This window comes from Coloeus monedula (genome assembly GCF_965178545.1).
Source record: "Coloeus monedula genome assembly, chromosome: 4".
NCBI lineage: Eukaryota > Metazoa > Chordata > Aves > Passeriformes > Corvidae > Coloeus > Coloeus monedula.
Genome location: NC_138784.1, coordinates 1851754 through 1869332, shown reverse-complemented (window position 1 = coordinate 1869332; position 17579 = coordinate 1851754). Strand labels below are relative to the sequence as shown.

General features: G+C 46.3%; 1 protein-coding gene across 6 annotated transcripts in view; it reads right to left on the bottom strand.

The window, feature by feature from the left end:
* B4GALNT3 (beta-1,4-N-acetyl-galactosaminyltransferase 3) overlaps positions 1–17579 on the bottom strand; it is a 64806-nt gene that overhangs the window by 24495 nt on the left and 22732 nt on the right. For 5 of the 6 annotated variants that reach the window (XR_014226354.1, XR_014226355.1, XR_014226356.1 and 2 more), the window contains exon 2: positions 209–312. Coding sequence is in view for 2 of the 6 variants with exons in the window: in XM_082280470.1 (XP_082136596.1) it covers positions 209–312 (104 nt within the window). In the remaining 4 variants the exon portion in view is untranslated. Of the gene's footprint in view, positions 1–208; positions 313–16210; positions 16287–17579 lie in introns of those variants that run through there. The other variant, XM_082280471.1, reaches the window with a different exon arrangement.

Below are 17579 nucleotides of genomic sequence, written 5' to 3'. Positions count from 1 at the left end.
CGTCCCACCGCAGCAGCTCAGCACACCTAAAATAACTTAATTGACTACAGCGGAGCCATTGTCCGTTCACGTAGCTGTGGGTCAGCTCAGAGCTTGCCCTGTGGCGAGCTCTCTTTCCTGTGAGAAGAGAGAGCTGTCTCTTGGGGCCAGCAGCAGAAAGGAAGGGCTGCCCTTCTGCATGCTCAGAAGGCAGCCCGAGCCTCCTCACCTGGTGTCCCAGCTTCTGTGGGTAGTCAAGCTGAAGGCTTGTGTCCCCACCTGGGACACTGGTGTCTGACAGAACCTTAGCAAGCTCCCTCCAGCTTTCATATCCTGTGCAGAGGAAACAGAAAGGTGTCAGGGAACAGGGTAAAAAAAGTACAGCAGTCACCAGAATAAACTAGTCTTTACAAGGCTGAGAGACCTCTAACAGTCTGGAATGGTCCAGTGGAGACCAGGAGTTGTTTATGTTGCTTGGAGTTGGCAGACTGGCACAGAGAGAAAAATTGCCTTTATCTTCCTTAAAAGCTCTTCCCTCCTTCTTATTAATTTAATACATAAATTGAAGATTCATCATAGTTCTAAAATACATGTCAGAGATTTCATTAACCACCACAGGACTGGGAACTTCTTTTAGATTACTCAAATAATCCCAGTGGTCAAACTAAAGAACATCAATTTTTATCAATTAGCAGTGCTAAAGAAAAACAAGACAATAACTAGATTACTAATCAATTTAACCATCAAAAGCATATTATTCTTATATGCACCTATTTTCACAATAAAAAGCTAATCTTTTCTTGAAGGAAATTATGGACACTCATCTGCAACACCTGAAATATTGGCAGTGATGCAGCCAAGGACACTGCTATTCAAGTGAAGTCACCTTCCAGGTTCAAAGCAACTTCATCTGAAACTCCCTCCCCCTCTCATTCTGCTCAATCCAGAAGTCAGGATCAATTCTGATTTCCTTCCAAAGCTTTACTGACCTCCCAGGCGTAGGAGGGACAAAGACGAGCAGGTGCAGCAGAACCTTGTAGCTCCCCATGCCTGCTGCCCCTGTCACTAATGAGGCAGTGCTGGCGAGCGGAGCTCAGACCTCCCAGCAGTGCTACAGTGCCTCACACACTGTGGCTTTCAGATCTGATAAACATTTTGGCACTTAATCAGCAACTAACCAGCCTGCCAGCAGCTCGGTGCTGTGCCCACGCCGCACGACAGCTCCAGCCTGAGGGGCAAGTGCCAAAACCTCCACCAGCCCCGGCTTCTCCCTGTGGCAGCCCAGCTCAGCACCCACACACCAGAGAGCAGAGCCAGGCTCTCTCCCCCTTTTCTTTAGAACTGGAAAAAGCTCCTCCCCAAAGCTCTAGGAGGCCCACAGAAATTGGCTGCCTTGGTATATACAGGGAACCACCCCGACAGCTTCAGGTCTGAGCGTTCAGGTGAATGGTCTGAGCCTTCTACACTATTCCTACAGCCAGAGGCGGCAGGAACGTGCTCTGAGGGGGACAAACAGCCCACTGCTGGGGAAACATCTGCTGTTTCATAGCCAGCACAGCCACCTTCACCCAACCCACCTACCTGCACTGTGCCCACCCAACCAGCAGCACGGGAGACCCGCTGTGCCTTAGGCAGGAGCATGCTCCATCCGTTTGCTTTGGAGGGGGCTTTTACAAGCCACATGGCTTAGATCATCCCCCAAACATCTCTGGGCTACACAGAGGCCAAGGCAAACCCCAAACCACCCCAGAAACTAGAATTCACAGACAGTCCTTTGCCAGATCCCCCTCCCTGGCTGCGCTAAGCTCTTGGCCCATTATTGTAACTACAAATAGGGTTGAAAACCTCTGTCTCCACTTGCTCCTGAATCTGGGTCCCACAGGGTCTGACAGAGGTGAGCAGAAAGTGAAGACGTTGAAGCTGCCTCCTCTGGTGTGCTGATCAAAGGGGGCAGTTAACAAAAAGAAAGTGCAAGAAATGTGAGGAATATGAAAGTAGTCAGAGATTGAAGTGAGAGACAAGGCTCAGAGGCAACTAGGGTGTCCTGCTTTCCTGATGTGGGTGTTGGCTTGGATGTGTGGGTTTCATTCAGGCCCTGTTAGGTACTGAACAGTCACAAATTTCTGACTGAGATCTTCTCACCCCCAGATTCTGATTTGAAGCTAATCGTTTAAGTTTATGACTAAAAATATCAAGGTCAGTATTTGTCTTCTGCAGAAGATTTCTCAGACACTGGGTGAGTAATCTACTGATTAATGCAGCTAAGCACAACTTGTGCTTCAGAGACTGACTGTCATGGGAAAAAAGGAGAAATTCCTTCGTCTTTACATAATTTTACACTTAACTGGTGAGTTTCCCCCTTGTTCAGAGCAATGAGGCAGAAACCACTATTTGTGAGTGTCCTGCAACTGGACACATGGCCCCACTTGGAATGGGGCTGAAACAGACTTTGTAGTTCATGTGAAGTTCAGCACTTGCTACTTAGAGGGCTCCTTATAATAGTGGGAGAGGACAACAGGCTTTTTTTTCAGAGAATACACCCAGTATCACAGAATCATAGAATATCCTGACTTGCAAGGGAGCCACAAGGATCACTGAAGCCCAGCTGGCTAGAGAGAAACCAAGAAAATCGGGGGGAAAAAAAGGCAATAGAAGTCAGTTCACCCCTGGAGATTCACTGAGGGAGGACACCAAGAGAAGCAGGTCATTTTCTTTTGTGCAGAAGGGAGAGGTTATTTGGCTTCATTGCTAAACTCAGCACTTCACTGCCCCATGGAATAAGCTCAGGACGAAGCATCAGTAAGCTGCCTCTGCTGGGAAGGGTGCTGGCCACCACAGGCAGCCACTCTGGCTGTTCCATGGCTGGCACGGAGCCTGCCTCCCCACAAACACAGAAGCCTGGCTGCACAGAAGTGCCAAAGGCTGACATTTCTTTGACCCTTGGAAAAGAGAAGAAAGGGAGGCAATTCTCTGTGTTGTACAAATATTTACCTAACACATCAGCCAAGCATAGAACAGACAAAGGAGCTACAAATTAATCTGGAGGCAGTGATTTCCTTGCTGGGTAATTTACACTTTGGCAAGCCAATTCCTCAGCGTGGTAGGAAATGATTTTCAGAATAAAATAGGATCAACACTCCCCTTAGAGAAAGTTCTTGGCACTCCATTTCCTTCTGAATAGATTGGCTTTTCCCTGGGGGTCTCCACAGGACACCCTTGGAGAAGGACCTGGTTTTCCCCATGTTTTCCTCACTAAAGGGAGGAAACTACAGAAAAGACAGATCTCCTGCAGCTTCCTGCAGTCAGAACACCTCCCAATGCCAACTGCTCACCAAGGTTTTCTCCACAGCACATGTCACAGGATTCAAGACATGGCCTTGCAGGTCTCCACTCCTGTGTGACAGCTGGAGAGTGGAGCCCTGAGGCCACATCCACTGCCCTGTCTCAGGAGCACCTGAGTGAGGTGATCTACCACAGGTTCAGCCTGGCTTCAAGCTCTCCATGAGCAGTGCTCACCAGCTTGAGCACTCTCTTGATGGCTACTTAAAGTCAACAAGCCTACGCCTGGAAAAAGCAGGAGTCAAGAACTAAAATACCTCAGCAAACACTTCAGTGTTACTAAGAAGGAATGCCAGAACTATTAGCTTTGATAGTTTTGCTCCAGTCCCTCTACAAAACCGGCTCTGGCTAGGATGTGCAAAGGCAAAAAACCCATGAAGGCAGAAATCAAAGGCTTGGGAAGAGCCTGTCCCAAAGCCAGGGGAAGATGCTGGGCCAGGCATTGCTGCATTAGCCTGTCAGACAGATGCACCAGCCAGCTCCTTGCCTTTCTCCCTTCTGGGTATCACTCCCTGAGCATTTCCCATCACTTCCCCAAGCACACCAGTTGTTTTCCAAGGCTATTTTTTCACCTCAAACACCTCCAAGGAAGGCAACACTGACACAGGCACAGCTTGCCAGAAGCAGCAGCCAGCCTTGCTGCCACGTACTCCTCCGTCCTTGGCATCAGTCTGATCTCCTCTCTACAAGCAGAGGCCCATCTTTCTTTCTAGTTTGCACCCCAGTGGTCCAAGGTTCCAGTCTCACAGAGATCAGCCACTGCCCAAAAACATGAAGGTGGTTCTTGTTCTGACAAAAGTGGTCCTTTTTCTCCCTGTTCCCACCAGGCTGGCTGGCAGATGCCTGCTGAGGACCCAAATGCCCAGCAGGGCTGACCCTCAGCTGCTCCTCTGGATTCAAGATGGGAAGCCTTCAGGACCTGAGCTTCCTACTGGGAAAAAGAGGCAGGTGAATACAAAGAAAAGGCAAAGAAGCTGAAGAGGAGGCCAAAACAGATGCTGCATCCTACAGCAGAAACCCCCACCAGAGGCAGCCAGTCTGGAGCCAGTGGCCCACAGATCCAGTGAATCAAACATTAAGAGACAAAAAAGCTGTACTAAGAGAAAATAAGATGGAGATGAGTCTTGCCTAGGGTCTGGTCAGGCACAAGGGCCACGGCTGCCTCTTCTCAGCCATGCTTTTTACTACTCTTGGGTTAAAAGTCAGCAAAGGAAGCTGTGAGTGGAGATGGAGAGCTCTCACCCAACAGTAAAAACTCTGCCACAGCAATGCACTTGAAGCCCAGTTCAAGAGGAAAAAAAATAAAAATGAAAAAAGCAGAAAGCCGCAGCCAGAGATAAGAGACAGCAGTACCCAGGGAGCTATCAGGCCTCGGGGCAGGAGTGTGACCAGAGCTGCTCTGTGTGTTCAGAGATTAGATCCAGCCTGCCACTGCCATGCCCCCGGCCCCAGACAGCACTCGACATTTCAATTAGCCTGTGGAGATACCTGGCAATCGTGCAAGGGGAAATCCCAGACCCACTCAGGTGATCAACTTCCCCTCTGAAAGATGAGATTTGATTACTCTGCCGTTGTTACTGCTGCTTACATAGCTGGAAATGCTATTAACACCCACATGCTAGCCAGCCCTTTTGTAACCCTGCTAAATGATTTCACTCAGCAGCCTCATGAAAGAGCAGGTCCACAGGCTGTTTTGCACAAAAGCATTTTCCTTCTTATCTGAGAGCCTTCTCCTCTTCTTTTTGTTGCAAGGATAGGGCAAGAAAGAAACTGGCAGGAATGAAGCAGGGTTTTGTTCTCCATTACCCCCAGCATCCACAGACCCCTCAACATGGCTTGATATTTTAACCCTCTCTTGGATGGTCTTATTTCTCCTCTCATCCTGATTATTTTCAACTTACTGTTATTCCATGGGACTTCAGCACAACTTGAGGTCTCTCCCAGTGTTATTCCTGGCTGAACAGGTATGCAGGTGCAATACCCAATACCCCCAGACACTACCACTAGGTGCCTTGCAAACATACTAGTCCAAAAGATGCTGAGGAAGGCTGCTTGAAACTGAACACAAGAAGGTATTTAGAGAGTTTGACATGCATTTCACACACCCTGACCAGAGCAAACCCTACTGCTGGTGCCGCTCTGCAGGGGAAGCAACACCCATCTCCTGGCCTAGCACACACACCAACGCAGCCCCACAACACCGAGTGCAAGAATCATGAAGATGAGGTGTAAACTGACCTTCTAGAAACAGAGATGTGGGTGAAGGATACAATGAAAAGGGACAGCAGTTTCTGGACGTAAGGGCGAGTTAGGTCAAGCCATGAATCACTGACAGGGTCAGAGAAACTGCCAAAAAACTCCCATTCAAGGGTAGGGCCAGGCCAAGAGAGTCTCTTTGATTACTTGTTTAAGTCAATTAAAAGGATAGACAGAAAAGAGTGAACTCCTTGTCCTCAGGTCAAGATTGGAACAATACTCCTGCAGTTAAAAGGATTCAAGGAGCATGAAACCCAGTGCTACAGAAGGAGCCCTGCAAACCTTTGCATTTCTGGTTAGTGCAGAACCCACAAATAAGATTGCTGACCTCCTCCAGGGACAAATCTCAAGTTAGGAACCTTGTGTGCAGGAATAAATTACCCCATTCTTCCTCCAGGTACAACTCTGATTCACTGCTCTGTGAATGGCTTTGCACACTGACAATAAGCTGCAGAACATTAAAAGTACTTGGAGTATGACGGAGGAAAAGGCAGAGCATTGCACTTGGGAAGGAGAAGAAAATAAGCAGACATTAACTATCCAGGGCACTAAAGCAGTCTCACTGCCAGACTCACCCACAATTTAATACCTTGCTGCTGTTCCCCACAGCAGTATAGGAAATGTGTTTCATGCAGCAAGGAGGAACTGATAAGCAATGGCTGGGGCACCAACCGGTTTTGTGGAAAATACAATTAACATCTTGCTTCTGTCACTAAAATTTTCCATTGCCCTAGTTAAATCACTAAAGCCAGCCATGCCAAAAGATTATCTAGCAAATGTTGCCTGCTGTCTGAAAGCTCAGTGAGGATATGCACACATGCAGATGCAGTGCTGGATCTGAGTGAGAAAGATCATCATGTTGCTGCACTATCGTTCAAAATTATGGGGCCTCATGAGCTCCTATGCCAGCTCCAGAAATGCCTCTGTTTCAACCCAGAATGTACTGGAGCAAAACAATTGCAAACCCTTGCCTGTCTTCACTTGCCACACTGAAGGCACAGGAGGTTCAGGAGTTCATGCCAGCATGGGAGGGTGGCTGTGACCAGCAGCCAGCTGAGGAGTCCAGCCACAGAGGCCCTGCTTTGGCTGGGCAGTCAGAGCCTCCTGCCTGAGGCAACTGCTGCCAACAAGAGCCCTTCGTCCTCTCCTGCCCATCCTCATCTCTTCAATCATGCAATTAATCCCTCCACACCTTCCTCTCCTCTGCCAAACTGCACTGAGGAGTCCTCAAGGATTAGACTGCGGAAGGGGGAAGAGCAGAGCACTTTGTTTTTCAGGGGAAGGAAGAAACAGTGGCTCAAATGAAGACTGAGCAGAAGAGCACCTACTGCTGCTTTCAGCAGCATAAGATAAAAGCACATTATTTTGGCACTGCTAACTTCTGCAGCAAAGCAGGGAGAAATGCTATCTAGTCTGCTACCCTCTTGTAGTATTCCATGGGCCATCTGAAACCACATAAAACACATATAGAAGCTTTTAAATCGTAAAATACATTTTCAGCATTATGGCCATGATAGCTGTGCAGTTAAAATCCTTAACTGCTGGCAAGTTCCACTGTGTAATTTACAGAAGGCATGGCAATTGTGCTGCAATTATGGTGTGCTTGTCCCTGAGACGCTGTGCTGCACACGGGCTGCCTCTGTGTCTGCCTCTCTGTACAATATTGCCACGAAGAGCAGTCTCTCTGTTTCATGCACAGCTATAAAACTCTCAAAGCAGCTACGACCAGTGTCAAAGAGGGCTGCTTCCAGGCATACCAAGAGTAAGGGTATTTGAGTAGCTCTCACCATGGAATCACTCTTACCAAACCAGCCTTTTGCCAGTCATTATCTTTAAAATATTGGGATTTGCATCAAAGCATTTACTGGTGTGAGATTTGCCTTGCGCAAACTTCAGTAGTTGCAGCACTTGGAAAAAGCAGCAGGTTGTGAGAGGAACACAGAGCCAGGTGTTTGTACACAAGGCTAGGTTTTGATTTTTATTCCTGCTTCTAAGGTAAAAATAATTTGCTACTTTGATGGTGAGCTGTAACATTAGGCATTATTTTTGTTTCAAAAATACCTTTAATCCTGGAACACTTGCATGGGTTTCTACCAGTTCACTCCCAGTGACCACATCCTCAACTGCTGACTCACACTCTGCTGTCTGCTGTATTTTGTTTTCAATACAAATAATAGTAACAACTTAGAAAATTCCTACCTAAACCTCAAGGTGACTAGCATGAAAAGCAGATGTTCCACCTGTTTTTGATTACTGCAAGTGGTATTCCTGGCACTCTCCCCGTCATCTGGGGGCACTGGTGAAGCCGTGCCCTTACAGGCAGGAGAGGCAACAAAGGCCTGTTCCACTGAGGTAACAAGTTATTAAAAGCTGAAGCTTGCCTCCATTTATCAGTGCCTCAGTGCAACAGATCACAGGCACTGCACTCGGACCTGGCAGGCTTCCTGCTTGCTTTTATTCACATGTACTGCAGTGAGGACTTACTTTGCAAAGAGATGCATGTTTCTAAATGCTTTCAACTACCAACAGATCTGCTGCTTTGATGTCCACAGGATCTGAATAAATGCAGTTAATAAGAAGCAACATATGTAGGCAGCTTGCCTCTCCTGAGCATGGGGAGGTACATATAAAAATAAAGAAAGAAAATGGCAATTTTATGCTCAGCAGTCTTTGCCATCTGTTTTTCTTTCTGCAACAGGACTGGCCAAGAGAGCTCAACAAGGTCATCCACAAGGCTTTCAGAAAGCTTTGGTAAGTGCATTTTTCTCAACGGATCCAAACACCGCAGCACACAGACTGCCCAAAGAGCTTTCCAAGACCTTTTTTTTTTTTTTTTTACATACAGGAGCTGTCTAGGATGTGAAGCTGAACATCTACTAAGCAACAGACCTTCAAGTCAACATTTGCTACTGCTTTACCAAACATAGATAATGCATTATTTTTTATCTTGGGTGAGGACTTTCCTGAGGCTCAATAGCTTGCCACTTCCATGTAGATGCAGCATTCCCAAAATATTTTCTTGCAGCTTGATTTTCAGTCAAGTTCTGTGGAACTTTGTGCTGTAGAAAATGCCATTCACTGCTTCCATGAGAAAAACCCCCACACCTTGCTTACATTCACTTGCCATTTCTATTTGCCATTTTGCTCAAAGCTGCTGTAGCCATTTTCTCCCCCTGAAGTCACCTTCTGCTGAAATGCATCGTTTCCATGGTCTCTGCGAGCATTGCAACAAAATTACTGCCCCACACTTTCAGCTTCAGTGGTGCCTGGAGGCAGACTATGGACATGATTCTGGACAGAGGAAAATAAAGATAAAGAAGGGGCTGGACAAATACCTGCCAGAAATGGTGCAGGTAGGATTGACCTGACCTCAAGGCAAGGAAGCCAACTCTCCTGCAGGTCACCCCACAAGTATCTTATGGTTTGTTTAAATTACTTTCAATTGCCTGTGTTCTTGGGGACAGCAGAAGGACTGTTCTGCCCGTGGCTCTGCATGGGACACCCTGCTCTGACATCAAACAAAGCCCTGAAGACAGAGGCCCCTCTGCCTGTGGGACAGCACAGCAGCTCTCCAACAGCTCTGCTGAGGAGGAACCAGAAGCAGGCATACTGATAAACATCAAACCTAGAGCAATGTAACAAGTCTTCTAACATAACAAAGAGGAACTGGCAGTGCGGTGACTGAGGTACTGCTTTGGTACTGCTCTCTAGGTATGCCACATTAGAAACAACCTGATGATTGCACTTTGAGTCAGATGAAGCTCTTCTAATAACGTTACTGGGGTTTGGATGGGGCTCTAAAACTACTCCCAAGAATTTCAGGAACCTGGCTGCAATCCCTGTGTACAAGTTTACCTCCACAATTGTGAGTCAAGATCCGAAACTACAACTTCTAGTTCAGACTGAGGTATCACTGAATGATTTGTGCTGAAAGGGACCTTCAACATTATTCAGTTCCCACCCCTCTGCTATGGACAGGGACACCTTCCACGAGACCAAGCTGCTCAGGGCCCCATCCAACCTGGTCTTGAACACTTCCAGGGATGGGGCATCCACAACTTCTCTGGGCAGACTGTAGCAGTGTCTCACCACCCTCACAATAAAGAATTTCTTCCTAATAGCTAATCTAAACTTGCCTTCTTTCAGTTTAAAGCTATTCTCTCTAGTCTTATCATTACCTGCCCTCGTCAAAAGTTCCTTTCCAGCTTTCTTGTGGGCCGCCTTTAGGTACTGGAAGGCTGCTATAAACACGATCAAACATTGATTACAATGGCAGCAAAAGGCAACTGGAATATCAGGATATTCTTCAAGAATGTCTGAAATTTCTCATCAGATGCTGACACCACCAAATCTACGCTCAAAGCTCCATCTGGCTTCCGAGCCTAAATGCCAGCCTTCATCTGTTTTTGCAGTGGAACTGTGCGTGCAACCTGACACCAGCATCTCTATTTAGCAAAGCTGAGATTTGTAACACTGATTTCCTCTGAATCATTATCAAATACCAACTGCTAGTCAGGGCAGACAAACATGCAAAGACAGGCTAACATTTTGATAAGTAATGGGAAATCCTATACACCTATGCCTCTAAAAACCATACCAAGCCTCAGAATACTAAGGGGGCAAGAGCTAGCTCGAGCTCTTCCATGACACAGGCTCAAAGCTCACATGGACAAAACAAGCTGCCAGTCCTCCCTTCAGGCATCCTGCCTCCAAGCAAATGCATGCTGTGCAATGGGTCAGGATGCAAAGCACAGACATTTGCTTCTGGGACAGCTTTATTTACACAACACGGGTTGCTATGAGGAAAAATCAGGGTTGTGTAAACTCTCTTTACAGAGCTCTTACCCAGTGACATAATTCCAAAACATGAATTTCTGAAATATTGTTTCTCCTCTTTCTGAACTAACTCCCACATCAAATGTCCTGCTTTGGATCTCAAACCAGCCTGTGCAACATACTTGACAAAAATAACTAAGAAAGCAGCAACTGGGGGGAGCTCACAGAAACTACTTTTTGTCCTACAGAATCACAGAATATTCTGAGTGAGAAGGGACCCACAAGGATCACCGAGTCCAACTCCTGGCCCTGCACAGGACACCCCAAGAATCCCAGAGAGCCTTGTACAAATGCTCCTTGAGCTCTGTCAGGCTAGTGCTGTGACCACTGCCCTAAAAACCTCTAAGTGAAAAACCCTTTCCTGATATTCAACCTATACCCACGTATCCACAGAGACAGAAAGAGCGAGCCTGTGTTTACCACTACCCTAGCCTGCTAAGACACTCACACCTAAATCCCACTGTTTGAAAGAAGATTTATTGAGTTTACTGAATATTTTCAGCCCACTAAACTGGGACAGACTCCACTCTCACTTGGGATAATTTTTTAATGTGGTGTCTTTCAATTAAAAACTTTCTCAAGAAGACTTAAGAGACACCACACAAGACGAGGCAAAAAGAACAACTTTAGTTTGCTCTGTAAATCTCGTCTTAAAAGTTCATTTGTTTTGAGCATCCCAGGGCTTCTCTCTTTGCAACACCAGAGCCTAACTTTTCCCTTAAGATCCTTAAAACCCACCAGAGCTGGGAAAGGGATGACGATGGAGGAGGGATGGAGGAGGGATGCTCCAGGTGGCAGAGCCGGGAGACGCCCGTGGCCCACCCCTCCTGCGGAGCGGGACCGAGCCAAGGGGCCCTGGGGCACCAGCAGCCCCCAAACTCCACGCCCAGCCCGGCTCGGTTCGACACGTCCCCCCAGCCCGGCCCAGCTCTGCCCCGCCCGGCTCTGCCCCTCCAGGCTCGGCTCGGCTGGGCTCTGCCCTGCCTTGCCCTCCTGCTCGTGCGTGGAACGCCATCCTTGAACTTTCCTCTAAAGACTCCAGCGGGTTGCTGTCATCTGCTCACAATGAGCACATCTGCAGATGTGCAGACATACCATCATAGGAGGCACAAATAAGACCCCTGTGTAATGCACAGCACAGCTGAGAACCAGGGAGGTTTATGATTCGAGTGGTTTAAAGGACTTTTTAATGGCTGATAGAGAAGATTCAGGTTCAGGTTGCTTTAGCAAAGTACACGCAGTAATAACGCATGCACTTAGGGCAGAAAGAGAAGAAACAAAGCAACTGTTCTGCTCTTAGCTGATCCATAGGCACGCCCCTCACTGAGAGGGCTTTTGAAGCTGATGAAGACCTTTCTTATCTGAAGTGCCAGCGATTGTTAAACTGCATCTCTCATTTTTAGCTGATTCCAAGTGTAGATCCTTTCTGAACACCAAGTGGAAACAGATCCACATCCTTAGGGAAAAAACCCTTATATACTATATCTCCTGTCATTCTCTCCCTATATAAGGGAGTTTGAGTTGTTGCAGATTGTTGGGGCTTTTTTTTCCACTGTGATGCAGCTTAAATATGTATTATTATTATTGCTGGGAGTTGGAAACACAAATTAAAATGCTTTAACAGTTGAAATATGATGGTAAAATTGTGCCATCGCTGCACTTTGTGAATGACATTTAAGCTGTATTATAAATTTAACTCATTTCTGTGCTACCTTCTGTATTGGTAAAACCTGTGTGATAGGTCTAGTGTTTTATCACACTGCCCTAAATATCATAAAATCAGGGGAACCACTTCTACTGCTCTTTCAGAACTTCCATGGAACTGAAAAATTATTTACTGGGAAATCTCTGGTTTGAGTTCTGCTAAGCTTCTGCCCCAGACAGAACAAACTCAGAGCCATTCACGAGCTGAGACGCAGCTGAACTTTGCAGAACCCAGACTGCAGGGGCCAGCCAAATGCTGCTGCAGGGCCCCTGTTTTCCACAAGCAATCCCTGCCACCAGCAGGCATTCCTGAGGGCTTCCAGGAGGTGATCCTTCACCCAGCAGGAGACAGCCGGGTTAGTTGCCTTGGAGCTGGGCCAGTGTGCCTCACAGAGCTATCCTGTTTCAGTGGAATATTTAACTGTGCTGTAGCTTTCTACCAGAGCATTAAAATTGCCCTTCCCACTGCTTAAGGTGGCTTGCAAGGACCGATTGCAAAATTACCATTTTTTTCCAATGCACTGGAAATTTCCATAAGCCAAGAAGAGGGCTTCCTACTGCCCAGCACTCATCCAGCTAATGAACTTCAGGACAAACTAAACCCTAACAACCGTCCAATCTGCCTCTTGTGTAATTCAGTACAGGAAACTCACACAGTAATTCCTGTACGGGCTCCAGAATAAATATCCATTGAAAATGCCATCTGACATCGGTTATTTACATGCTGACCTGAGATTTCATCCTTCTTAGTCTCTTTACTAAGTTTTACTGACCTTTTCCACAGGCTCCTGGTGTGATTCCTACCAAGCTCCCCTGACTCTGTTCAGTTTCAGTCCTTTTCCATAATGGTAAGAGTGTACTGCCTTACACAGCCTAACCACATATATCAAAATACCCATTTCTAGCATGTTCTGCCAAAACTGAAGGCAAGTGAAAGCAGCTGTCCTCTCAACTGCATTTTGCCAAAAGTTGTTTATTGTCTGTCCTTCATGTGCCTCTGACCCCAATCACTCACAAAGCGCCAGGTTCTACGTTGCTAGGAGAGCATCAGACCTCAGGTCTGGGGCTCTGAAACATTACAGTACAGTTTATGTGCTACACACTTCTATAGGAAAAGTTCCCAGAGCAATGTCTCCTGGGATGGAGATGAGGGCTGTGTGTGTATATGACTTCCTGGGCTCCAAAAATAGCCCAGGGCAGTTCATTCTTCAATACCCTTTTCATCTATTTTTAATGCATGCTAATACCAAAGCACAGAATTGCTGAGGTTGGACAGCACCCCTGGAAATCATCTGGTCTGAAGCCCTGCTCACAGCAGCATCACTGTCACCTAAAGCAGCTTGCACCAGAATCCCAAAGTCCTTTCCTGCAAAGCTCCCTAAGACTGTCTCCCATGGGATTCTTTTGGAGCAGGTCCCTAGCATGGCAAAGTGTTCTTTCACAAAGTCCAGGGCTGTAACTGGCCTTGTTCCAAGTTAACTCCAGTCTGCTCACCACACAAGGCAAAAATAATCTGTGAAGTAGTTTTAAGACAGCCAGTCATCTAAATACACTGATAACTCTCAACCCCAAAAGTTTACAACTTCACTACTTTTGAAAAACGTGCCTGTAAGTACCTTGGAAGCAGAAGTCCCAAGGGAAAGTGCTGGGATTTGAGCCAAGCCACACATGTGCCTGTTTAGAGCCTAGCCTAAAATGGCAATACAATTAACTACTTCAGAGTTTGCAAAAATACTGTGAGGTTTCCTCTCTCACTCTGTGCTCTCCATCTCCCCATTAGAGAGGCACTTTCTTCACAGCAAGTTTAAAGTCTGTGATCAAAAATCTTTGTGATCCTGGAAAACGAGAATGGAGGGACAAAAGAGAAGAGATTGAATGCCAGAAGGAATAAGGTTTTGCAACCTAAGTTTATTATTCATATTCCTACTATATTAATGACATACGAATTCTCTTTTCATTCAAATAAAGCAACCACAGAATAATATCCAGGCTACCACATCAGCATTTCATAGGATTCATAAAACTTGGAGCAGAAAGCAAATCCTGTTTGCTGCAGGATGTTAGGGCTTTGTCTATTATATTTCATAACACACCTAAGTGCCACTGTTGGACACACGCTTCTGCTTGGAGAGTTAATGCCAAACTGATGCAATGGGATTTTCAGCAGTCTGTTGTCCAGGAGCTTATCCATCCAAAAAGTTCTGCTGTGATGGGATATGCTAACAGGTAAACTGGCAGCAAACCAAAATTGCTCACCTCCACCAGGTTCCTTTCTGTGCTGCCCTGGGTCCTGGCAAGAGTTAAGCCGAGAGGAAGAGCAGTGCATGAGGTGAAGACAGAAGGGCCCAGCGTGCTCTCCTAGCCCTCACTCTCTGAGCCAACATCAAGAGCGACACTCACTCAACAGATATTGCACACTGGGTTTTACCTGCTTTTAAGGATCTGAGCTGCCTGAGTGAGTTTTGTCACACCTTCTCACAACACTGACTGTAACGTGAGGTGTCCATTCAGCCCTGGTTCAGAGAGCACTGCAAAGATGGGGCTTTCACCCTCTCTGAAAAGCAGCTGTGTTGATGGGTGAAAATTCAGTAATCTTAACAGCAGCACTGATGAAGGACCAGGACAAAGCTTGTGAAGAGTAAATATGGAATGAGTAAATTCTGGCGTGTCCTGGGTGCCAGCATGCTCTCCTTGACTGTTTTTCAGTCAACACTTGATGGTGAGAGTAACAAACTTGATTCACAGAAGTACTGTGAGGCTCAATTATTTCACTTTCTAAGACTCAAAAAACTACCAGGATGGAGAGTCTGATTCACAGGGTCTGTGCACTCAGGCTCACACAGATTTGTTACAAAAATGTTACTGGTTCTATTGGAAAGATAAGGCCTCTGGGCACTCTGATCCTCATTAGAAATAAGAAAAAAACCTTGCTTTCTAGTTTAAAAAAAAATCTGAACTCTATCTCAGAAGCTGGCAAAATAAGCCTCACTGGGTTTAACTTCAAATGATTGTAACTGCATAATTCGGAAATGTCAGAGCAACATTTTTTATTCATCTTTGCATATGATCAAACGCATGACTGCCACAAAACCAGAGACACACAGCATGTCCCAGAACTTTGGTGAAATCTGGTCCCTAAAGCATTCAGTTGCTGAGAGCAACCCTTGTGGAGGGATGTCCTTTATGAACATTTCTAACTATTTTGGGTCATCTCAAATAAAAGAAGAGTTTAATTAGCAACTTCATCCCTGCTACAGACTGCGAAGAGTTACAAAAAAATAGAGCATGCAGAATTTTCCAATAGACTCCACAGAAATTTTTAGGATGTTTTAAAATCTATCCCCATATCTAACTCCAAAAAGTCTTACAGGTCTTTTTCACAAAACCTGAGCTCACTTATGCTGGCAATGTAGTGGGCTCTCTGGATAGGCAAGCTCTCACCCAGCAATAGTTCAAATGAGAGGAAATACACCTTGGGCATAAAAGTAGCTTAAAATTTTTAGCAAACAGGAAATATCACAGAAGAGAACAAAACCCCCTTTTTTTTTCCTACTAACTCTGCAATAACAAGATGACTGTCCAGTTTCTTCCATCCCTTCTCAGCTGGCCTCTCCACACTTTTTATTTATTTTCTTTTCTCCCTCAAGGGCACTCCCTTGCCCTCTCAGACTCTTACAGCCTCTGTTTTGGGGGAGCACACAGACCTTCCTTTCTCCCAGCATCCCTCCAGACACTCCTCCTTAAAGCTCTCTCATGTTTCCTGGTGAGCTCTGTCTCCTCTTTCATCAGCTGCCTGCAAGTCCTGCCCCAGTCTTACAGCACTGGAAAGAAACACAACTCAACAGCATTAATAAATGATAGTTGGTCCCTCCTCTCCCTTTCATCTCCTCTCCTCTGGCTGTAAGCAATCCCAAGGTGAGGAGCAGGCATCTGCACGGGCTGGGCTGTGGTGCTGCCTTGTCAAGCTCCAGGACTGACTCCAGGACAGGCTGTCATTTAAGCAGGTTGGTGATGCAGCCAAAACGTTCTCCCCAGCTGCCCCAGCCAACACCCCGAATGGAGAACACCTGGTGGCTCCAGCACCATTACATTTTACCTGGTGGCCACGGACTGCTCCCAAGAAATCAGCTGCCACTCCCTGGTCCTTCCCTGCTTGGTGCCCAAGGCTCTTCTCACAAAAGCCCATTAGATTTTGTGACTCATCCCTCACCCTGGGGTAAATCTAAGAAAACAAGCAATTATGAGGAGAGAAAAGAGAAACTGTCATATGAAAAAAATTTATAAGCTATTCCTTCCACCCAGGACTTCCCCATCTCAGACATGAGAAAAGCACCAATTAAACCATTACAGCAGACTCACAGAGCTCCAGCAGGGGCTGGGTGTGATGGACACCAAATGGCCCTGCTGACTCCTGACCTGCTACAAGGGCCTGGGAGAACCCTTAGTGCTCATGTCCTTACAGTGTAGGATCACATCTCTCACAGCAAAGCAAGTCCTTTCCCCTCCCCAGCCTGACAAGACATAGCTCTGAACTCTAACAGATGGGAGCAGGATTTGGGGAGGCTGTGGTACTTGTGAACCTGAGAAAGAAGAATAAATCCCTAGTGAAATCCTGACTCTTCAATACCACAAGCAAAGCAGGAGCCACAGGGGAGCACAGAGGAGCAACACGATGTGCAGACTAAGTGGGACCCATGAGATGCCAAAATGCAATTACAGTCAAAGAGGTGATACAGGAGGGCATCTCAGTATCCTGTATTTTGTCCCTTTTTAGTAGCTTGTTCCAGTTTGCTCAGCTTTCATATCAAAAGGATGTTTTCTAACCAGTGGTGCTGCAAACCGCATGCTGGAAAACCAAGCCAGGTTATTTTTTGCTCTTTAAAAACAAAAACATCGCCCACCAGGGATTTTACCCAATGGTCCAAACTGCCCAGCTGCTCATTTGTGTGCACAGCTGTATGCAGTTTGTACAGAGCTGTGCAGCTATGGGAGTGGAAGGAAAAGAGCAAAACCAAGCTGCCACAACCAACAACATTAAAAAGACTCTTTTTACCACTCATTTTCCCAGTAATTAAAGTAGCTTTCTTCCAGTTTTCTGAGTGATTGAACCACCCTGGAAGAATCAACCCCAACATATTTTCAAACCATGTTTTGGTTTATTCAGAGAGGGCCAACTTTTAATTCACTTCTTACAAGCATTCACAACAGGCCTGGATTATCTAAAGGCTAACCTTAGCCAGATCAGGAGGAAAATAGAAAAGAAAAAGCAGTGCCCATACAACTGCTAAACAACATCAAATACATGCCAGGAGATTTTGATCTGCTCCTGGGAGTTCCACAAGCAAACAAACAAAGGGAAATAAATATGGTGGATTATCTACTGCAATTTCTTAACTCTAAGACCTTCTGCCAGAGATGCAGTTCCTGTGCATGGAACAGAAACCACAGAGCCTCGCCTAGGGCTA